This window comes from Phoca vitulina, unplaced genomic scaffold (assembly GCF_004348235.1).
Source record: "Phoca vitulina isolate PV1807 unplaced genomic scaffold, GSC_HSeal_1.0 scaffold33, whole genome shotgun sequence".
Lineage (NCBI taxonomy): Eukaryota > Metazoa > Chordata > Mammalia > Carnivora > Phocidae > Phoca > Phoca vitulina.
Window position 1 is genome coordinate 12731590 of NW_022589736.1, and position 19784 is coordinate 12751373.

The following is a 19784-nucleotide window of genomic DNA, read 5'->3' on the forward strand; positions in this document are numbered from 1 at the left end:
AAGCTTTATGTCCACTACGTTATAGATCTCACAGCCTTTCAATAAAGTCAAAGTTGGTTTTCGGTCGTTTTATTAAATACTAGAAAATGACAGATTGGATTTCTCCTTAAAAGAAAACATGATTACTGTGATTCACATTTTCAGTCCCTTATCCTAACTAATTCGTTTTTCGAGAGAATACAAAGGAAATGTAATTGTGTGGAGATGGAGTCATCTTTGTCCTTAAAGCATTGAGATAAGTCCCTAAATGTCACTTGGGCCATTTATCTGATATTTGCTTGGGCTAACCCACGAATGCTGTATCAGTTATTACTGTTAGTTCATCCACTGGCGAGCGGATCGCGCAGAAAAGCGTTTTCAGCAAAAACTCCTGAGGGTTCCGTTTCTCTTCGGCTTGGGAGTTGGGTTTTGACCGGCATGTGAACTAAGGCTTTGGCAATACAGTGGCACTAAATCTACTACAGCGGTTATTCGGGCCTCGTGCCAGGCGCCGTGGAAATAGGGAATTGAGTGGAACTGGACCGAGTCAGCGTGGTGAACTAGTTTGCGTTTCCGGAGGCTGGGGACCCTAGGAAAGTCTGGCTATTTTTAAAGCTGGTGAGCTCAGCTTCCCCCGCCGCCGGCCTCGGGCGGGTCCCTCCCTCCGGGGGCCGGGCGGGCCCGCAGGGGTTAAGCGGCGGCGCGGCGGGCGCGGAGCTCCGCCTCCGCTCGCCGCACCTGGCGCTCCGCAGACCGTCGCCGGGGCGCTGGATTTCGGAGGGGATTGGCGGAGAGCGGGAGGGGAGAGAATGTGACAAGTGCCGGCTCGGGCGGCCGCCGCCGGGAGGCCGCGCGCACCTGTCCCTGCCCGTCTCGCGCCGCCCGCGGCCGCTCGGACGCGCGCACAGCCGCCCCCCGCCGCCCGAGCGCAGAGCGCGCGCCGAGAACATGACTTCTGCCTTCAAGCTGGATTTCCTCCCGGACATGATGGTCGAGGGCCGCCTGCTAGTTCCCGACAGAATGTAAGTGTGAGCCCGCGGGGCACGCGTGGCCGCTCTCCCCGCGCCCTCGGCCCGGCGGCTGCCGCCAGGTCTCCTTCCCGGAGCCCCGAGTAGGGCGAGAGCGGGCGGTGGCGGCTCCGGAGCTGCCGCCTCCCCTAGGTCTCGGAGGCGGCGCGGGGAGCGGGGCGAGTGTCCGGACGTGCTGCGCCGAGCGGTGCGGGGATTGGGGTCGGGGTGGGGACCGGCGAGCGGGGCGCGGGGACCGGGGTCGGGGCGGGGACCGGCACCGGCTGGGCGTGGGTTCCAGGCGGGGGACCGGCGAGCGGGGGACCGGGTGAGGACCGGCGAGCCTGACGTGGGGTCTGGGGGTCCGGCCGGCGGGGACCGGCGAGCGGGGCGCGGCGTCCCGGGGCGGGGTGCGCGTGCACGCTCGTGTCATTTGAAATGCGGGTCTGATGGAGCTCTCGTGGCCCATTTAAAGATCCCTTCTTACCAAATTACCCGCTCCTCTGACTTACATTTGCAAAGATTCCTTTCCGGTGGTGGGAGAGTGGAAGGAGAGAAGAGGAAAAAAAAGGGGGGGGGGGGCGGGGGGGGGGGGGTGGGTAATTATAAGGCATTAAAATAGCCCGGTGTACTCTGTTGCAGAAATTAGAGGTAATTTTTACATAATCATGGTGGTTTGTCTGATATGCGGTCTATAATTTAATAATTAATGTGATCCTGGTGGTTTTACATGTCGTCAAACTAGGGTGGAGAGTTTATTGGGAGAAGTAAAGAGCTGGGATTTCTGAGGAAAGTAGATCTAATTTTTATCTGGCTCGTTAGTCTTGACAGGAAAGTTTCTCTTATCAGCTCAGGCGCTATGGAGTCAATAGTATCCACTCGTATTCAGTCGTGTTATGAAAAAGAAACCTACAGGGCTTGCCAGAGCGGGTCTGAAAGGTCTGTGTCCATTTTAGACTTGGAATGTATAAAATTCTCTCTTACCAGGCAAGACATCTGCTAGTGAATCTAGGCTGCAGTTAATCTAGTGGGGGAAAAAGAAAAGGACTGTTATCCCTGGTAAGAGTACATATAAAATGTTTCCTCTTCTACCCACTGTACGATTTCACATCCATATTCTTTCTGGCACCTTACTGTACCCTTTGCAATTTGTAGGCCATTCAGAGCTTTATGATCCATTTCTCTGGCAACTAACTTTCCCCTACGGTGCTAGATTCATTTTCTAGCATGTTAAGTGTTATGAGTTTGAGAGATTTTTGAGAAACTCCGCAGTGGCTAATTATCTGAGCCTCTAGGATTAAAAAAAAAAAAAAAAAAAAAGTGGGGGGAGGGGTATGATAGAATCTCTTAAGTGCGGTTGTCCTTCCAGTCGATATGAAGAATGTTAACTTGCTTGTACACTCGCTCTGGTTCATTGTCCCAACTAAGATAATCAGATAACGTAAATTAAAATATTGAATTTCCTTTTGGCAGTTTTGTCTGGGAAATTTATCTTGATTAGTAACGTTCCCATGATACTTGTTTTATAAGATCTTGTCCTGTTCCCCTTAAAAAATATATATATGTATATATATATTCAAGGTATATATATATTTGTATCTGTATAGATACATAATACTTGTTTGCACCTTTGCTATTGAAAGTTTTGTGTTTTCTGCTCTCTAGAGGAGTGTGGGGGGAAAAGAATTGTCTTGATCATGCTTGTGAATTTATGGTCACCTGCTACTTAGGTGACCATATACATCTAATGAATGCTCTGTGAATTTAATATGTTAATGGTCTCTGAAAGATGCTGACACTTCTCAGTTAAATTATGAATTATGAAAGTTTAATTCGTCCTTTTCATTTGGTGGATGAATGTGGCTTTTTCAAACTGTTTGCTCTGAATAGAGCCTTTGTATCTCAGCCACAGAGTCTCCTATGCAAACCTTACCATAACTTCTACCCTACTTCTCTTCCAGATACTAGTTATTTCCAGACGGTATCTTTTGGAACCAAACTCTCATTGTTTTCAGTGCTGTCAACTATTGCTTAATTGAACTGTTTTAAAAAAAGAAAGAGGATTTGTAAATATTTGTTTCCAAGATAACTATTCTGTCTTCTTAGCCCCGAGAGTACTGTAGCATGTTTTCCAAAATAGTTCATAATTAACTCACATTGGAGACTATCTTTGGGGAACAGAGTTGTGTGGGAGGGCATATGACAAGCTGAAAATGTTTGAAACCCACCTAGCAGTGTATCTGATTGCCATATGCATGCAGTTGGGAAGATAGCTGTGCAGATTTATTGTTTTGGGGACTGGTTGTCACATATGGTATATTGCCACTTGGACTAAATTGCAGTCGGCTAGATGTTGGCCTATTCCTAAAAGGAACTTAAATAAAGCATAGGGGCTTTTCTGGTGTTGATTTTTCTAAAGCAGTAGGACATATTTTCAATGGCGTTCTCCCACAAGAATATATTACATAAGTTTGCAAGATGTAATATGTTTGAGTCCTCAAGGCAGATGAACAAATAGCTTTTGAGATGAATTATTATGTTTGGTGGCCCCACGAGCCATCCAGTGTTTAAAGAACCCAGATCATGTGAGGCTCTGCAGTGGGTCTGAAACGTGAGGACATATGCTTCAAAGTCTTGGTTTTTTAAGCGTTCAGGGTCGAAACTGTAAATGGAAATAGACCTTTTAAATAATCTTAACTACTAATGTTTTGTTGTCTTTGTGTTGCTATAGAATATCGTTTGCAGCAAAGCATAATGAAAATAGGAATAGGAACTGATTTTAAAAATGTTATTTTAAACTGGTGCAGTTTGGGACAGGGGTGGGGATGAGGGTTTCCTTTGTTTAACCTTTTTAATGATCATGTAGGTATTTGGGGGTTTTTAGATGTTTTTGAATTTTTAAACAGAAAAATCTAAGAAATAATGTCCTGGAAATGAGAAATTGCAGGTGGAAAAAAAAAATCAACAAATGCAGCTTTAAAATTATTCTGATCTGTGATGTTAGAATAAGACACCAAGAAGCTAGCAATAACTTAACATGAAATCTTATTTTTTTTTCATCTTCAGTAAGTAACCTTGTTGGAAACGAGAAAAGTTATCCTGAGTGTAAATTCATCAACTTGGTAAATTCACCATTTTTGTTCATTAAGTCCTCCCAAGTTAAGATAACTGGAAAAACGTCTATCAGTGTGCAGTTAAACTGAAAGGTGATTCTAGGGACTTACTGTTCAAGTTGAAAGGGGCTTTAGAGACCATCTGGTCAAACTTCCTCGTTTTAAATTAAGAAACTATTGTTGGGGTAATGTGACCAGTTCTGGGAGGCAAGGCAATTATTGCTTTCTCCCTTTCCCTCCTTAAATGACAATAACATGAGTCGTTAATTGAATGCCTACTGTGTGCCAAGGCACTTGATTTACCTGTCTCTAACCTTGACAACAGATGTGCAGCAGGTGTATTCTACCCATTTTACAGGTCATGTTTAAGGAGGTTCTATGCTTGCCCATGCCTCAGAGGCAGTAAATAGCAAAGCTGTGGTTGGCTTGTGCGTGTGTTACAGAAATGCCAGTTCCAATGTTGTTGGGGAGAGAAGAGAGAACTGTGAATTAAATATTCGACATAGGTTTTTATCAGGAAACCAAAATTGTGCCACACGAGAATGGTTGAGCTTTATAGGAAATACATATCACTTGTTCAGGATTGACTTCATATTTGATTCAAACTCACACTCTTATTCCATATGTTAATTAAAGAGAATATATTTTAATTAAAAATATTTTCTGGTTTACAAGGTACCAGCAAGATGAAGGTCAAAAGCATTAGCGTCCTCCCTCCCCGCTTTTTTTCCCCAGATGGCATTTGAAGTATATTTGGAAAATGCCAATAAGAAAATACAGTGATAACTGAGACTTATCACCTGATTCCTTGATGATCGTGTGAGGAATTAAAGACAGAAGGCTCTAAAAGAAGAGTTATGTATATGGGTTTTTAAGGAAAATTCTAAAAGTGTACTTTCAGGTAGCAATTCTCAGTAAGCAATACATATTTTAGTATCAGCTGCTTCCTGAAACCAAAAACTCATCCCATATTGGCGTTTTGGAACACTAATGTTATCTTTGATCTGGGTTAGAGGTATTATGTTAATTGTTAAGTATTGCTGTTTAATTGTAATTTGCTGGATTGAGATTACTCCAGCATCTGTTGATGAGATGCTATGAACTGGGGGCAACAAGAACCTTGCAAGACAAGATAAAAAAGGAGATCAGATTTTTCAGATAGGAACCTAGTAATTAAGATTTCATGGGATCATTTAGAATGTTTTCCACCTCAGAGCGGTTCTCCCCGCGCCCCCCAATAGCTGTAACAACAGTATATTTGGCCTCTGGTAAGACTGAAATCTACTCCCCCACCCTTTTTTTACATAAATTTGCAAACTTTTCATTTCTCCTTACCCCCCTTCTTTGTGGTTTTGTTGCTTACAGATGAAATGCTGATTCTCATTAACGACAGGTACTACGTTGGCATGCAAAATCCTCTGATAAACTTGAGTGTCCTACAACCAGTACAGGGACCTGATTGATCTCTAGCTATTGTGCCAAAATGAGGGGTAGTGCTCATTTGTTGAGGCTTATATGTAAACTTCTGCACGGTCACTGATGTCATAATAGCATGTTTTAAAATCCACCTCGCAACTGTTAAACAATACTGTAAGCATCCTTTATCTGATTGGCATTCCCCTGGAAAACCTGATATTTTCAACCTGTTTCAGGGAGCTAAAATCGTAAGTCACCGAAGCATTGCAGTTCCTGTGCTGAACTTCATCCAAACTTGAGAGGTCTTTATTTCCAAGTTAAGAGTATTCTCTCTGAAGGGTTGTGTTTTTTTCAGGGGAGGCTCACGTTTTTCTTTTTGTTTGCAGATTAGGATACCACAAAGAGTCAGCTATTTGTCCATGCGATATGTGTTCTACACACCACAGAAGGGAGGGTCTGCAAAGTATTAATGGTTTCCAGTTCATTAGCACCAATAAGGTCCCATGCCCTTGCGTCTGTTTCCACTACCAGGGAGGGACCGGTAACACGACAGAGCCAGCCTCACAGTGTGCCACTTGGGTAGCAGTGCAGAAAATGTATTTTTATTTTTCCTTAAGAGAGAGCTCTTGCTAAAGCTAAGAGAAATGGAGCTGCACATTCCTGGAAAAACCTTTGTGGGAAACAAAAACTAATTAGTGCCGTAAATGCGATGCTCTCAGGTAATTGTAAAATAATTATTCCCCTTTAGCATCATTACTGTTTAATTGTGCCATCCAATCGTCTCATGCTCTGAATCTAGATGTGAAGGGATGGAAACCTCCTTCTCCTCCTGGGGATTTCTTTTTCATTTACTGCGAGCTTTGGACTCCTCCTAAAAAGGACTTTTAAAAGAAAGGGGGAAACAGGGAGGTTTTGAACTGCTTCACCCTTCCCATTTGTTCTAAATCATAACAGAAAGTGATTACTCTAACTGGTTTTATAGAAATACAATTCCGGTTAGGTGGTGGAAATGCCTGGTGAGCATATTTGAGATTTACACGTTCACAGAACTACACCCGGAGTTTTATGAACGGTCTGTTTTATGAACTGCAGATTGTATATTATGTTCAGATACTGAGAGTGATACTTTAAAATCAGCTGATACTTTAAAATGGAATGCTAATAAATATGTAATCCTACGGCTCTCACAATGACAGATGAGTACAAATTCCATTTTTGGTTAAATTTTAATTACTCCATTTGAATGAATGCCTCAGAGCCAACTTGCCAGGAAATTATTAGACCCATTTTTTTTTTCCTCCTGAAGATTTATGTAAATTAAGTTTAGGCTGTATTTAGACTAAAATATCATTTTGGTTTATTATTTTGAACTTCTCTACCAGACTCCTATGGCCTTTAACTTAAGGTCAGATTTTAAATAAATCTATTCTGAGGAGGTCTCCGTTTAAATGATCTGTGCTCCCTTTTGGTCAGCAGAACGGTAAGAGTCAGTCCTACAGATAGATGACCGGGTCACAAGATTCCTTTAAAAGTAACATTGCCTTAAAAATGGGGTTATGGGATGTTTTGATTTTAAGTCTTTTTTTTTAAGATCTTTTTTTTTTTTAAAGATTTTTTATTTATTTGACAGAGAGAGACACAGCGAGAGAGGGAACACAAGCAGGGGGAGTGGGAGAGGGAGAAGCAGGCTTCCCGTGGAGAAGGGAGCCTGATGCAGGGCTCGATCCCAGGACCCTGGGATCATGACCTGAGCCGAAGGCAGACGCTTAACGACTGAGCCACCCAGGTCCCCCTACCTGGTTAAGTTTCTAATGATAATATAAATATGTACAGAGAACATACGGGTGGTTGCCGGAGGGGAGGCTGTGTGTTGATTTGACAGAGAGAGACACAGCGAGAGAGGGAACACAAGCAGGGGGAGTGGGAGAGGGAGAAGCAGGCTTCCCGTGGAGAAGGGAGCCTGATGCAGGGCTCGATCCCAGGACCCTGGGATCATGACCTGAGCTGAAGGCAGACGCTTAACGACTGAGCCACCCAGGTGTGCCCCTTTTCAAAGTCTTAATAATTAAGGAAGTCAAAGTCCTTTATCTCCTCAATAAGAGTGCTTATGCTTCTGTCATAACCATGGACATCAAGTTCCCCCAACCCATCAGCTGCTTTGTCTGACATTTATAGGCTCCATTAGCGCCTGAAGATCCCCCCCAGTTGTCCAGATGATGGTGGTGACGCACTCTTCAGAATGCAGTTAATTTCAGTTGATTGCTTTGACATTTTGACATAACTTTTAGGCAGCTTAAAAACAATCTTTTTTTGTTTTGTTTTGAGTACCATAGGGGAGTGACTTAGTTCTTCAGCTTTCCTCCTAGGATCTAAAGTTCTGTGATTTTACGCTGAAATCCTAACTTTCATGCTTTTTTGTAAAGAAAGTTCATGGTTTGACTTGGGCTCACTAAATTTTAAGGTGGTATTTTATATCCTTGCCCATAAATTGTGTCTTTGTTTCTCCTGGTCTCCCCCTATAGCAGGAGAGTTGTACTACATTTATCTGCCAAAAATAAAATCAGCCTGTCCTTTCATAAGTTAAAAGAGCAAAATAGTGCTCTTCACTTGGCTGTAGTCAGTAGGCATAAAATGTGTGTGTGTGTGTCTGTACACATATATGTGCATGTATATATGTGTGAAAATATATGTACATTAGAAGTAATCTTATGGGGCATAATTCTTTCATAAAATATCTCCCCCTTAGTGATATTTGCCTATAAAAATTATCAAGTTGTTAGATACATTGTAACATATGTAACATGTTGTAACATATGTAAACGTGCCTGTGTTTACACATTATTATCTTCACAACTGAAAATTTTAAGATTTAGAAAGGTTCAGCATCTTGACCAAAGGTGTATTCAAATTGGTATTCCTGCTAGAAATACGTCTCAGGATGATGTTCTGACTCTTTGGGCCAGAACCTCCAAGTAGCCTCTATTAAAGGTGAGAAAAGAAGTCCCCCCCGATAGTGCTGTCCCACCTTCCTGGGTGAACAGCTGAGATTTGGGTGACCCTTTCTATACTTGCTGCAAAGTCCCAGGACCTGGGGTCCCCTTCTATTTCCTCAGTTGAAATTGAGATGTTCCTCCCATCAGGATCTCTTAGGTTTGGAGTAGGAAGAAAGACTCTTCACAGAGCACCCTAGACAGTTGACCCTAAATGGCCATTTTCTTGGGTTGACATAGCTGGTGCTGGCCAGATCAGACCCCTCACCTTGTGCCCCTTGGCCACTGCCAACCACCCTCTTCAGTGATACGTGGATCATTATCCCATAGCTTGCTGTCCCTGTTGCAGAGAGTCCTTGAAATTTTCATTGTGCCTAATGAGAGTTCAGCACATGTATGGAGCATCTTAAAAAGGCTAACGTTACAGGAGATGTAGGGACCTGTGAGGGGGTAGAGCAGATTGGTGGAAACCATCCTAAACGTGCTCAATTCGTTCCCCTCCCAGTTGTTTTCTCCCTGCATCTCCAGGATAAGACGTTGGGTGTCGCACAGGTGAAGCAAATAAAGGTTGAAACCTGACATTTCATTTGTTCCTTGAAAAACCTTAGGGGAATAATAAAGACAAAGATGCTGTGGAAAAGCATGAGGAAGGCAGGCTCTGGGAGAGGACTAATGTATATTTATTGTGTCGGGCTGCTTTGTTTAACTCTTCATTCCTGATTCTTTGCACCCACCCAGATTTCCTTTAGGCCCCAAACAGTACAGTTGCTTCTGAAATTTGCTTTCTGCCTTTCTCAGGTTTTCCTGATTGATAGCTTTTTCGTTCTCTTATTTTAATCTTCCCTAAGCCCATTTTTTTTTTAAGATTTTATTTTTGTTTATTTGTCAGTGAGAGAGCGAGAAAGAGCACAAAGCAGAGGGAGTGGCAGAGGGAGAAGCAGGCTTCCCGCCGAGCAGGGAGCCCAATGCAGGGACTCGATCCCAGGGCCCCGGGATCATGACCTGAGCTGAAGGCAGATGCTTAACGACTGAGCCACCCAGGCTTCCCCCTAAGCCCTTTTTATTAAGCCCTTCCCGAAGAGCTTTCCTCCATTCGAAGAGAAGGGGCCACCTCCGTCCACGACACAAGCTCTCAGAATTGGGAGCAGAGGAGACCAGCGTGGAAACCCCTGGGCCATCACTGGTAGGAAATTCCGCTGGAGCAGCTGCATGTTTCTGTGCATAAAACTGTATTTTGCCTTCCTACATTATAGAAGGGGTGTTGAGTTTTCTGCTTGAGCAGAAGGGGAGCATATTTCGGAATGATTAACTTTATGGATGCCATTGTCTTGGGCAGCTATATTTGGCTCTGCTGCAGCTGTGTTTGCTTTCTCAAAATTGTCACCAGGAGGCCTCCAACTGCAATTACTCCCTTCAGTCCCTGCTGGTGACATCTTTCCTCGTGATGCCCGTTGTCCACCCAGCCATCTCTCCTTGGTGTCAGGATTGAAAGGCAACCCACAAGTCCTTGAAAAGCCTGAATGCTGGTTAAACCACTGGTGCCTCAGTGCCAAAGCAATTTCTCAATATTAAGTCATGTTTATATTCCATGATGATGCTACCTGTCAGGATTCTTATTTCTTTTCACAAAAAAAGCTGTATTTTCCTGACTTTCCCCCCCTTCTTTTTTTTTTTTCTTCCTTTTCTTTTATTCTTAGATGTCAAAGGGTTGCTTCCAATACCAACTTTAAATCTTCCTTTCCTGCATTAACTAGATTACTCCTGAGCAGGAGTTTCTTTCCTTCTGGTCCTGAGAGGTCCCTTACCAAACGCTGTGTTGGAGTGGAGACTGAGGCAAAGCACTTCTCTCTTTCTTAAGTGAACACTGGCCCCAGAATTCACTTTTCTCCAAGGAAGAACCTAGGAAACATTTTAATTCCACTGGCTGTGTGTGGGTTTAAATTTTTAGTTAGAAATAACTTCCTCTTGGATTGTTTCTGCTCGTTGGGGGCACTTGCTCTGCGTTGGGGTCTGCTTGGGTGGAGTCGGCTGAAATCACTAGGGATGTTGCCGTAGGGTGTCTCCAGCAGCAGGTTGGAGGTCGTTCTTCAAGACTAAACACACTTCACTCAACAACAGTCTCCGCTATTCCGCGGGCTTGTCTTCTGGTTTGTTCCATGCCCATTTCTGGCCTCAGGTGACTTGTCAAGATTCCTCATATAGAAAATAAGCATATTAAGATACACTCCTTACCTGTCCCACAGAATTATTGTGAGGTTAATGTTGGGAAGAGAATAACCCAAGTATTTTATAGCTTCCTGGTACTTGAAACTGACCACAAGTTCACCTGCATTTCCTGGGAGAGTCAGGTACAGTGAAACCTCATTACAGCTGACCAGTTAATGTGTTCTCCCTCAGAACATTGGTGCTTTAAAGTCTCAGCCAAAGACCCATAAAGCAGTATTGCTCCCATATAAACTTCCAGAAAATGCTCAGTCCCCAGGAAAACATTGTAAAGACTGACTTTTTTTTTTCTCTCCCTTCTCTGCATGATGATTGAGAAATAAAATGCAGTTCATCTTCCAACTGTGAACTTGTGGTCGGACCTTCCATTCTGAGATAGGGCTGAAGCAAAAAGCAATATCTTCATCCAATATCCCCATATGCGTGTTCTGAAAAAGCCCATCTCTACACCAGCTGAAATAGATTTTGATTTTCTTATGGGGGAGAGAATCGGCCGCACAATACCCAGGCTGGCTCCCAATAATGGGACTCCTAACCCTAGCAGAAACCCAGCCATTGGGAAAACAATTTCAGTGATGTGAATATGGAGAGGGACTATTGTAGACCCTGGCACCTAAGCATCTCATTAGGTGCTCAGGCCACAGAATGCCTAGAGATGAGAGTCTCTGAAGGGGGAAATGACTTGGAGAAGGAATCAGTGATTTTTATGAGGTGGCACAGTGGGTCTAGAGTGTGTATCCAGGTGGTGCCCAGCTGTAAGGTGCATCATAGTTATTCTGGTCTGTGCTTTAATAGACAGGCACTTCTCCCAACCTAGTGATCGGGTCCTTGAAGTCCTAAGAGACCAGAGCTGCCTTTAGCTAGTGTGAAGATTTGCTCCTAATGTTATGTCACTTGATTAAGATCAACCTGTTCAAATTCAGTTGAGAAGCCGACAGCCTGAGTCCATTGGTTGAAGGATGTTCTCCAAGGATGGGCCAGGGTAACAGTCAGCACCTGCTCTGGCTGAGAGAGTGATGTTGACTGAGGATCTCCAGGTCACTAGTGTGATCCCCAAAGCTAAGCGTGCCCTGCCTCCCGGAACACTCTGCATGAGGGTGAACCAGGCAGTGGGAGTGTGGTCGCCTTCAGAGATGACAGCTGGTCCTGAGCTTATTGTGAAAGGAGAACTAGGCCTGTGGCCCAAAGCTGGCCAAACCTTTGGAGAAGGGGCCCACCGCCCAGATACGACAAATGCTCTTGTGCTAATTGATTGGTCCTTTGCAATCAGCACATTCTATCTTCTCAGTGTCAAAAAAGTCTAATTAACTTTATAGGCAGCCTTTCGGTCGGGCCAAGATTTTGTGTCTAGTTGTTATAAAAGTGACCAAAATTGGACTGTTGTCAGCCACAGAAGCCACATGGTGGCCTTTATCTTGCCCCTGTGTCTTGTTTTTCAGGTCTACTCAGAACGTGATACTTTTGATCCAAATTGATTTCTAGTTGTCTGTTCAATAAAATAATGATGTCTACCCAGAAACCAAAAAAAGTTTTCTCGTGACAACAAAGCTATAATTCTTTGACAACTAAATACTCCTTGTTAAATGTTTTTCTCTTGATTACTGATGCTTTAAAGGATGCCGCCTTCCTGTGGGTATACCTTCTGAAAAATTTTATAATACTAGCTGAGGATAGAGGCCAGGCATTAGGCATAGGAATTTATATAAATTATCAGTAATCGTCAGAAAAATTTTGCAGGGTAAGTTGTATCATTCCTATTTTGCAAATGAGAAGAAGATTCTAGATGATGGAAGCATGCATCTGTTTCCAGGTGCCCATTTCCAAAGCCTGAGGTCTTTCTCTTGTGCCCTCTCATGTTCTGGTCTGGGAGGCTGCTTTTGTCTTTTGAGGGATTCTTAGACCCTTCCATGACCATAAGCAGATTGAATTTCTGGATATGTTGGCGAGTTGGCAGCTGATAATGGGGATTCTGAGTATGAAATACAGTTTCTTAGCTATGACCCAATAATCTGCTTTTTACGTGCTCTTTCACATAAATTGCTTGTTCTTGATTTTATTGCATAGCCGGACCAATTTCTGAGTCTAGAAGGCAAGAGTGTTGTGAGCGATGTCAGTAGGAACGGGGACTGTAGCAGTGTCAAGATCTCTTAATGCCTCAGATTTCACTTACTGCCGAGATAAAGAAGCTGTTAACATTGAATGTTAAGGTGGATCCTTATTCTTCATTCAAGATAACCATATATTTCATAAAGAGGTTTCTTGTGAGGACTTCATTAGGCACCTGGCCGCCTCCCTCATTTACTTCCAAACTCTTAATTTTTACGTTTGGTGGACACGTGGCCTTTCTCAGGGGCACCTTGAGCCCAAAGCAGGCCACCTTGTAAATTAGAAAAAGGCTCTCAGGTGACATTCAGTCTCCACCGTACCCCCTCAGTTGGTGACTCTATGCAGTATCCTTTTCCCTGCGGTCTCACCACCTCCTTCGTAAGTGGACCAGATAAGTAGGCAAGAGCATAAGTGAGTCTCTGGACCAAAGGATTTTAGATGATTGACAGTTGTGTCAGCTTGGGTATGGTATCCCATCCATTTCAAGTGTCTATAAACTTTGGACCTCCCTGCTTATGCTCAAGTGCATAAACATCTGATGGGATTCTGGATTTTCAGCATCATTGATTTCCGCTTCATGGCTAGATACCCGATGTAAAGGAAGGGATAATGGTCAAGTTAGAGTAGAATCCATGCATGGGTTGGTCCAACCCTCAAACCATTTCATATCGAGTATTAGCTTGTCGAAATGCCTTTACTCTTGGCAGGGGACAAGCATCGCAACCTAAGAGTATGTGATTTGAGTGGAGTTTTCATGCCCCGTGTGCTTATTGTATTCTTGCTACTGATGCAAACATTATCTATAATTACATTTTCAAGTGACTGAAAATTGCAGGCTTTGTTGAACAAAAATACAGCCAAAGAATGGAATGTATACCCACTCCACCCTCATTATAAGGCTTTCAGAAATCAGACTATAAGGCCCAATATCATGGCTCTCAACTACATGATACCAACTCCATTCTCCGATGTTTGAACACTCTGTCAAAATGCTAGGTTCCCAATGATGATCATATAATTGGAAGAAAATCCTGTTACTGTTTTAGTACTTGGTTCGCTCCTTTGTCCCCTCAGTCACAGTGGCACCTCCTCTCACAAATCCTCTATTTCCAGGATGTGAAATGAGAAACCAGTTTGATTTAGATCCAAGCATGATGGGCCAAGTTGAGAGAGTTGGTTGAGATGCAGACACCGTTGCCTTCCTGGGGCAGATACTATTATATCTCTGTGACATTGTGTTTTTACACTGCCTCCCCTCCCACCTAGGGCATGATTAAAACAAACAGCCTCCAGTGTAGACACTACTGTATGGTAGGCTCTTCTTTGGTCTGAGAGCCTGGCCATGGGGCATGATAAACATGCTGGCAAATTTAGCTTTTTTAGACACAAGATGAGATCCTCTTTCTAATTTTAGTGAGAGCTTACACCACTTGGAATTAAGAAAAAAAAAGAATCTGACATGTTATAACTTAGTATTTCACTCATTGTTTATTTCCATCTTAACACTCAGGGAACCAATGAAATAGAAGAATGTTCCTTGGTTTTGGAGGTAAAGCAAACAGGAGGAAGAAGTTATGATTAACATTGTTACTCTCTCTGTTGTTACTGTTTTTAAGGTATTTGTCATTATGTGATGGTTCAGAATGTCACAACTCACTCTCCAGACCCTAGTAGAGTTCAAATTCTCAGGAAACTGAAGAAAAATCATGGTGATGCTTTAATCCAAAATAGGAGCAGAGCAAACACTTGACTGTTGTTGTTTAGAGAACCCACAGACTGTTCCTGATTCTGTGAAGCCCTGACAGGTAGGACAGACATGTAACCAAACAAACATGTCACAGACTGTTTATTAGGTGATAATTAAATTGTGAATAGTTGAAGTTTAGGCCTGTGTATACCTGGTGAATTAGATGTTTCCCGATATATATATTGGGTTACACTTTCTAACCTAAATTAGGAACTCTAGGGTGTGTTGGGGTTTGGACAGACCACTTTACATATAACATGAAAACAACCAACTGTATTCAGTATTTTTAACAGTCATAGCATTGAAATGAAATAACTCTGGTGTCCAGGTAAAATGCCTTCTGTGTAATACAACATATCAACAAGTGTTGTGGGTTTTTATTTATTGTATTTTTTTTTAATGTAAATGGATGGCTACAGTCTTTGAGGCAAGGCCTTTGCCGTGAAAACTGAGACATAGCCAGTCTCCATAATATAATTGCCCAGTCGCAAGGTATAAAGGAGGGCAACTCATTTGTGTATTTCACAAATTCCCTCTGTGAGTCACAAATACCCTTCTCTTATGTTCAGGGCCCCTTTTTTGACAGGTTATGTGTTTATGTCTCTAAATGCCTGGGCTTTTGATAGCTTGGATTCTTAACCAATCAGCGAAACTTACTTTAAGAAATGTAATTAGCCCAGAACCAAAGTAAATTAGCTTTTAAAGTTATCTGATTCTCGAGGTTTCTTGTTTGCCCCTACAATAGCAAATTGATTCCACGGCGGTGTGGTAAATTCAACACAAGTCAGAAAGTACATGGCAGTTTTTCAGTTTAAACCACAGATTGAATAGTTAAAATTAAGTTGGACAGCTGAGGAGTTCAGGATTTATGAGTCACAGCTGACCTATTATTTGGCTGAATCGATCAGTTTGTTGTCATGTGGAAACCACCTAAACATTTTCTGTACTGAAATCTTTTTTTTTTTTTTTTACTCTAAACTGCCTCCCAGTGAGCAAGAGTTGTAACTTATCTTTATCATCATTCTCAACAAAAATATTTAAAGTCTCATAATGTACTGGATGGTTGCCTACCTGTTCTAGGTGTAACAAAATTGTATAAAATGTTAACAGTAATTCCTACTTTAAGTGAAACATTTGGTTACTCTGAGCTTTAGTCATCACTGTTGACTTTGTTTCTTCTTTGGGGGAACACTGGTTTAAAAGAAGAAGGATCTGTACTGTTGTGTTGTTTGGGGCTAATAAAGGATTTTCTTGTTGGGAAATAAGAATGTAACTGTTCTATCTTTCGGAAGACCTTCGTTCTTCATCTTGTAGATCACATTAGGTAAATAACATAATATTGCCTCACCACTTTTTTTTTTTTCCCTTTATCTGGATCCTTCCTAGAGTTCTTAAAAATCCTATTTCATGTGTTCTTTATTACTAAGAACCCAGTAGAGAAAACAGAGTGTCTTGGTGGAAATGGTCATGTACATGGGCACTTTGATGATCTTGGCCATTTGGATTGCAGAATCCAGGTGGTTTGAGGGATTGGTGGGGCTGGGGGTGGAAATCAGCATTAATGATTAAAACCTGTACTATTGTTCTTTCTTTTCTAAAACAGCTGTGACTGTAGTAGCCCATCAGGTCCGATTGGATCTGGTGTGGTCCGATTGGATCTGGTGTGGTCCACAGAATTAATTGTGCAAGGAAAGAAATCTGGATTCTTTCTAGTCTGCCCTTTTGCTCCCTGAACTCCCTGTAGACAGACTCTTTAGTTTACACTAGATCTGGAATCTTGAGGACAAGTGGGCACGGAGAGTGAAAATGAGCCGATGGGATCGCAGCCACTTACCTGGCATTCTAGATAGGACCTCGAGCTCCTTCTCATGCCCCTGGTGCTCAAGATACGGGGAGTAGGTGTCCTGGTTAGCGGGGATACTCCCAGTTTCTACCAGTTGTCCTGGCGTCGTCATTATTAACGAACCTCTGTCAGCCTAAAAAGTGTCCCGAGTTTGGATGATAAATTCTCGCATCCAATCCCGTATCACTAGCTTTCTTAAATACAGTACAGACGTGTTGGCCTGCTTTGAAAAGTCTATACATAGGACCAACCCAAACCTTCCCACGAGAAGGGTTTTCCGTGTTTTTGAACATTCAGAAAAAAAGCAATTTCTAGCCTCTCTTTCTCTGACCCATTCCTATACCTAAATCCTCATTAATAGAAAATTTAACAAATTTAACCAAAGCTTATTCTGCGTTCCTGATGTGTCTGCTCCCTGCTGGGCACTTTGGGATGTGCTGTCTCAGTAACTTAGGTTTCTTTCTGACCGGAATCTGGTGTCCCAGACATTCCTGGCTACAGCCTTGTCTGAACACCCGGGTTCGGCGTTGGGGGACCCCGACACCAGCCTTCTCAGAGCATCCTCTCCCTTCAATCCAGTTAAACCCATGAGACGCCAGTCCCTCATCCTGAAAGCTCAAAGAAGCTCAGTTACTTCTGCTGACTTTTAGCTGGAGCATGACCAGAACGAGAAAATGATCCAACGCTGCCCTTTGTGAAAGAATAACAGGAGAGCCCAGCCAAGGGATAATGACACTGGGGCGCCCAGGTATATTTTTGAATTCTAATCCCCAGGATACTTTGGCACTCTTCAGTGCTAATTGCTCTTTCTCATTCAGTGCTGGGATTTCAGAGGATTTGTGAAATATGTGTGTTTAAAATCGATTTCCTGATTTTTACATTTATACCCAGCTGTTTGTTATTCAGTTCAGCCATCAGCATCTGAGTCTCAATGGACCATGTAATGTGCAGCTGTAGCCAGATGTAACGCTTCTGCTCCCTAACTGTTTCTGTTAGAAGCTTCCAGAGGCAAGCTAAAGACTGCTGATAACCGTGTTGCCTGCATTAATTCACCCTCTGGAGCTACACAGATTCTGCTTGGCAATTTTGTTTCATGACCAACAAGCAGAGCAGTGTTTGCGATTTCCATGCCTGGTAGTAATGTTGACACTGTATATATCAAGTATATCTGCATTGATATGAAAGGTACTTGTACGGCTAATTCAAACTGCGGGAAGCTGTCTGATCTGCATGCATAAATACTCTGGAAGCATGGTTGTACTTAAGAAACATCAGCCAGGATTCAAATCAGACCTTGGCCTAGATTAAAACAGGTTCATAAACCGGTCTCTTGAACAGAGAGACTTAGGATTTTAGGATCATTTCTTTTCAGTCTGTAGTCAAACCTTGTTTCTAATTTGCATTTATTATTCAAATCTGTGTTTCCTTTTGTATTTGTGTTATGTATCTTTGTTTAGAGGCTACCGCTTCTACTAAATTTAATTACTTCCTTTCGAGGCTTTAAATTGAGGGCAGCTTCTATTAATTGTTAATTACTCTCCCCTGCCATTTACACAGCAAAGGTACAGTTACTAATTGAGGGTCTGTTCTGTGCAATGACAAGAGGCTGCTTCAGCCTCAATATTTACCTTTCTGTGGGGACCGATTTTTATTTCTCTAATCTTATCTTTTATTAAGCATAAAAGTGACATTCGAGTGATATATTGGCCATTCCTGTGATCCAGTGTTGTTATATATCCTGGAGGAATAAATGGGGAATCGTATTTGGCTCTGTGCTGCCATCTGGTGGTGTCTTGTATCTCTTTTAGCCCCCTAAAACCCATTCCCTTGGGTCTATTCCTTTGCTAGTTTGACCCCACGTCCTCTCTGGGGATTTAAAATGAACTTTATTCCTCACCAGTGGCTGAGGGAGAGCATCAGTATGGCTCGGTGTTTTTTATGTCATCAAGTACTCATTGCATATCTTCTAGATATTTGTCAAAATGACTGTCGTCTTAAAATTCCTCACTTGATCTCTGTGGCATGTGGTTCCTTTTACTTTTATGATTCTTCATGTCTCTCACCTCCCAACTCCCCACACCCAGTTCTTCTTGCCTCCTAACTGGGCATCTTGCATCACTTGCTCCTTGGCTCTCAGCCTGTCATTCTCAACCTTCTCTTTCTTAGAAAGCTTGTATCCTCAACCACACTGCCTAGACTGATGGGGGTGGGGGGAAGCTGGATCTCACCATTTGATCTCTTAATTTTATGTGGGTGTCTTTTGGTGAGCTGTGTTTCTGCCTCAGCCTGTGCTTGGTGTCAGTCATGGGAGGTGGTGGATGGAGCCTGTCTGCTCCTCTGTGGCTGCTTCCTGAGTGTTCTTGAGTTGGCCACGGTCCCATTTCAACAATTTATTAAGAGCATTATGAATCCCACAAAGAGTTTTGTAATTTACTGAAAGAACAGTAATAGTTGTTTCTTCTTTTATTTATTAGACTTGGTGTTTCACAAGATAAAGTTCCTTCCCAGCCCAGCTTGGGCTATTTCCTTTCTTACTGACATTTTAGTCTTCTCTTTGAAATGGATTTGCTGTAATACTTGGCTTTCACATTGTGATGTGCTCTGGTCCACAGCCTAAAACTTTTTAGTTTAAAAAAAAAATCATAAAGACAGAGAGCAAGAAAGAATGAATGAAGGTTGAATTAATTGGCGTGGCAAAGTAAAAAGCTTTAGATTCCTCCTTATTAGGCTTATGGCAAAACCAAAGTGATTTGAGTTTGTGGTTTTTATTGGATGTTATAAAAATGCTCTCCACCTCCAGGTAGGTAAGCCACATTAAATGATAAATCTGCCTCCTCTGATCGTAGGCAGAGGGTCCACATCATCTGTGGGCAATGCTGTGTCCCTCTGTCCCTGGAAGTGGCTTCCCCTGGGAGGACCAAGCCATACCAACAAGGATGAGCACAGGTCGGGGTCCTGGGGGTACGCATCAGCCTCATTTGAGAAATGCCTTCTCCCTTCTCTCTTCCCCACCCATGTCTGGGCTTCTATTTGAGGAGTCCTCTTGCATAGCCTCAGACCTACATTTTAAAGAAAAGAATGCATCAGAGGTGGTTTGCACTGTGTTACATCACCAGGTTGTGCCGGTGGAGATATGTGGTGTGTGAAATTGAATGGTCTTTCCAATTGTAGTGCTTATTAAGTTATTGATATAGGATGGTTGTCGACTTAGGCAAAGTGTGAAGAAAATCCTATTAGAAAATGATTACTCTTCTACCAAAATGCATTGAGGGGGTAGTAGTTACGGTGCAGGGACAGTAGGAATTCTGATGGGATTTCTGTGATCAATCAAATATTATGCACTACACAGCTCTGAAAATG

At 42.7% G+C, this 19784-nt stretch overlaps 1 protein-coding gene across 8 annotated transcripts in view; it reads left to right on the forward strand.

Moving 5' to 3' along the window:
- CELF2 (CUGBP Elav-like family member 2) overlaps positions 1–19784 on the forward strand; it is an 803688-nt gene that overhangs the window by 506641 nt on the left and 277263 nt on the right. Inside the window, exon 1 of one of the 8 annotated variants that reach the window (XM_032426082.1) lies at positions 671–1001. The exons of 6 other annotated variants lie outside the window; for them this stretch is intronic. In XM_032426082.1, coding sequence (XP_032281973.1) covers positions 928–1001 — 74 coding nt within the window. In that variant the 5' untranslated portion in view covers positions 671–927. Of the gene's footprint in view, positions 1–670; positions 1002–19784 lie in introns of those variants that run through there. One more of the 8 variants, XM_032426081.1, reaches the window with a different exon arrangement.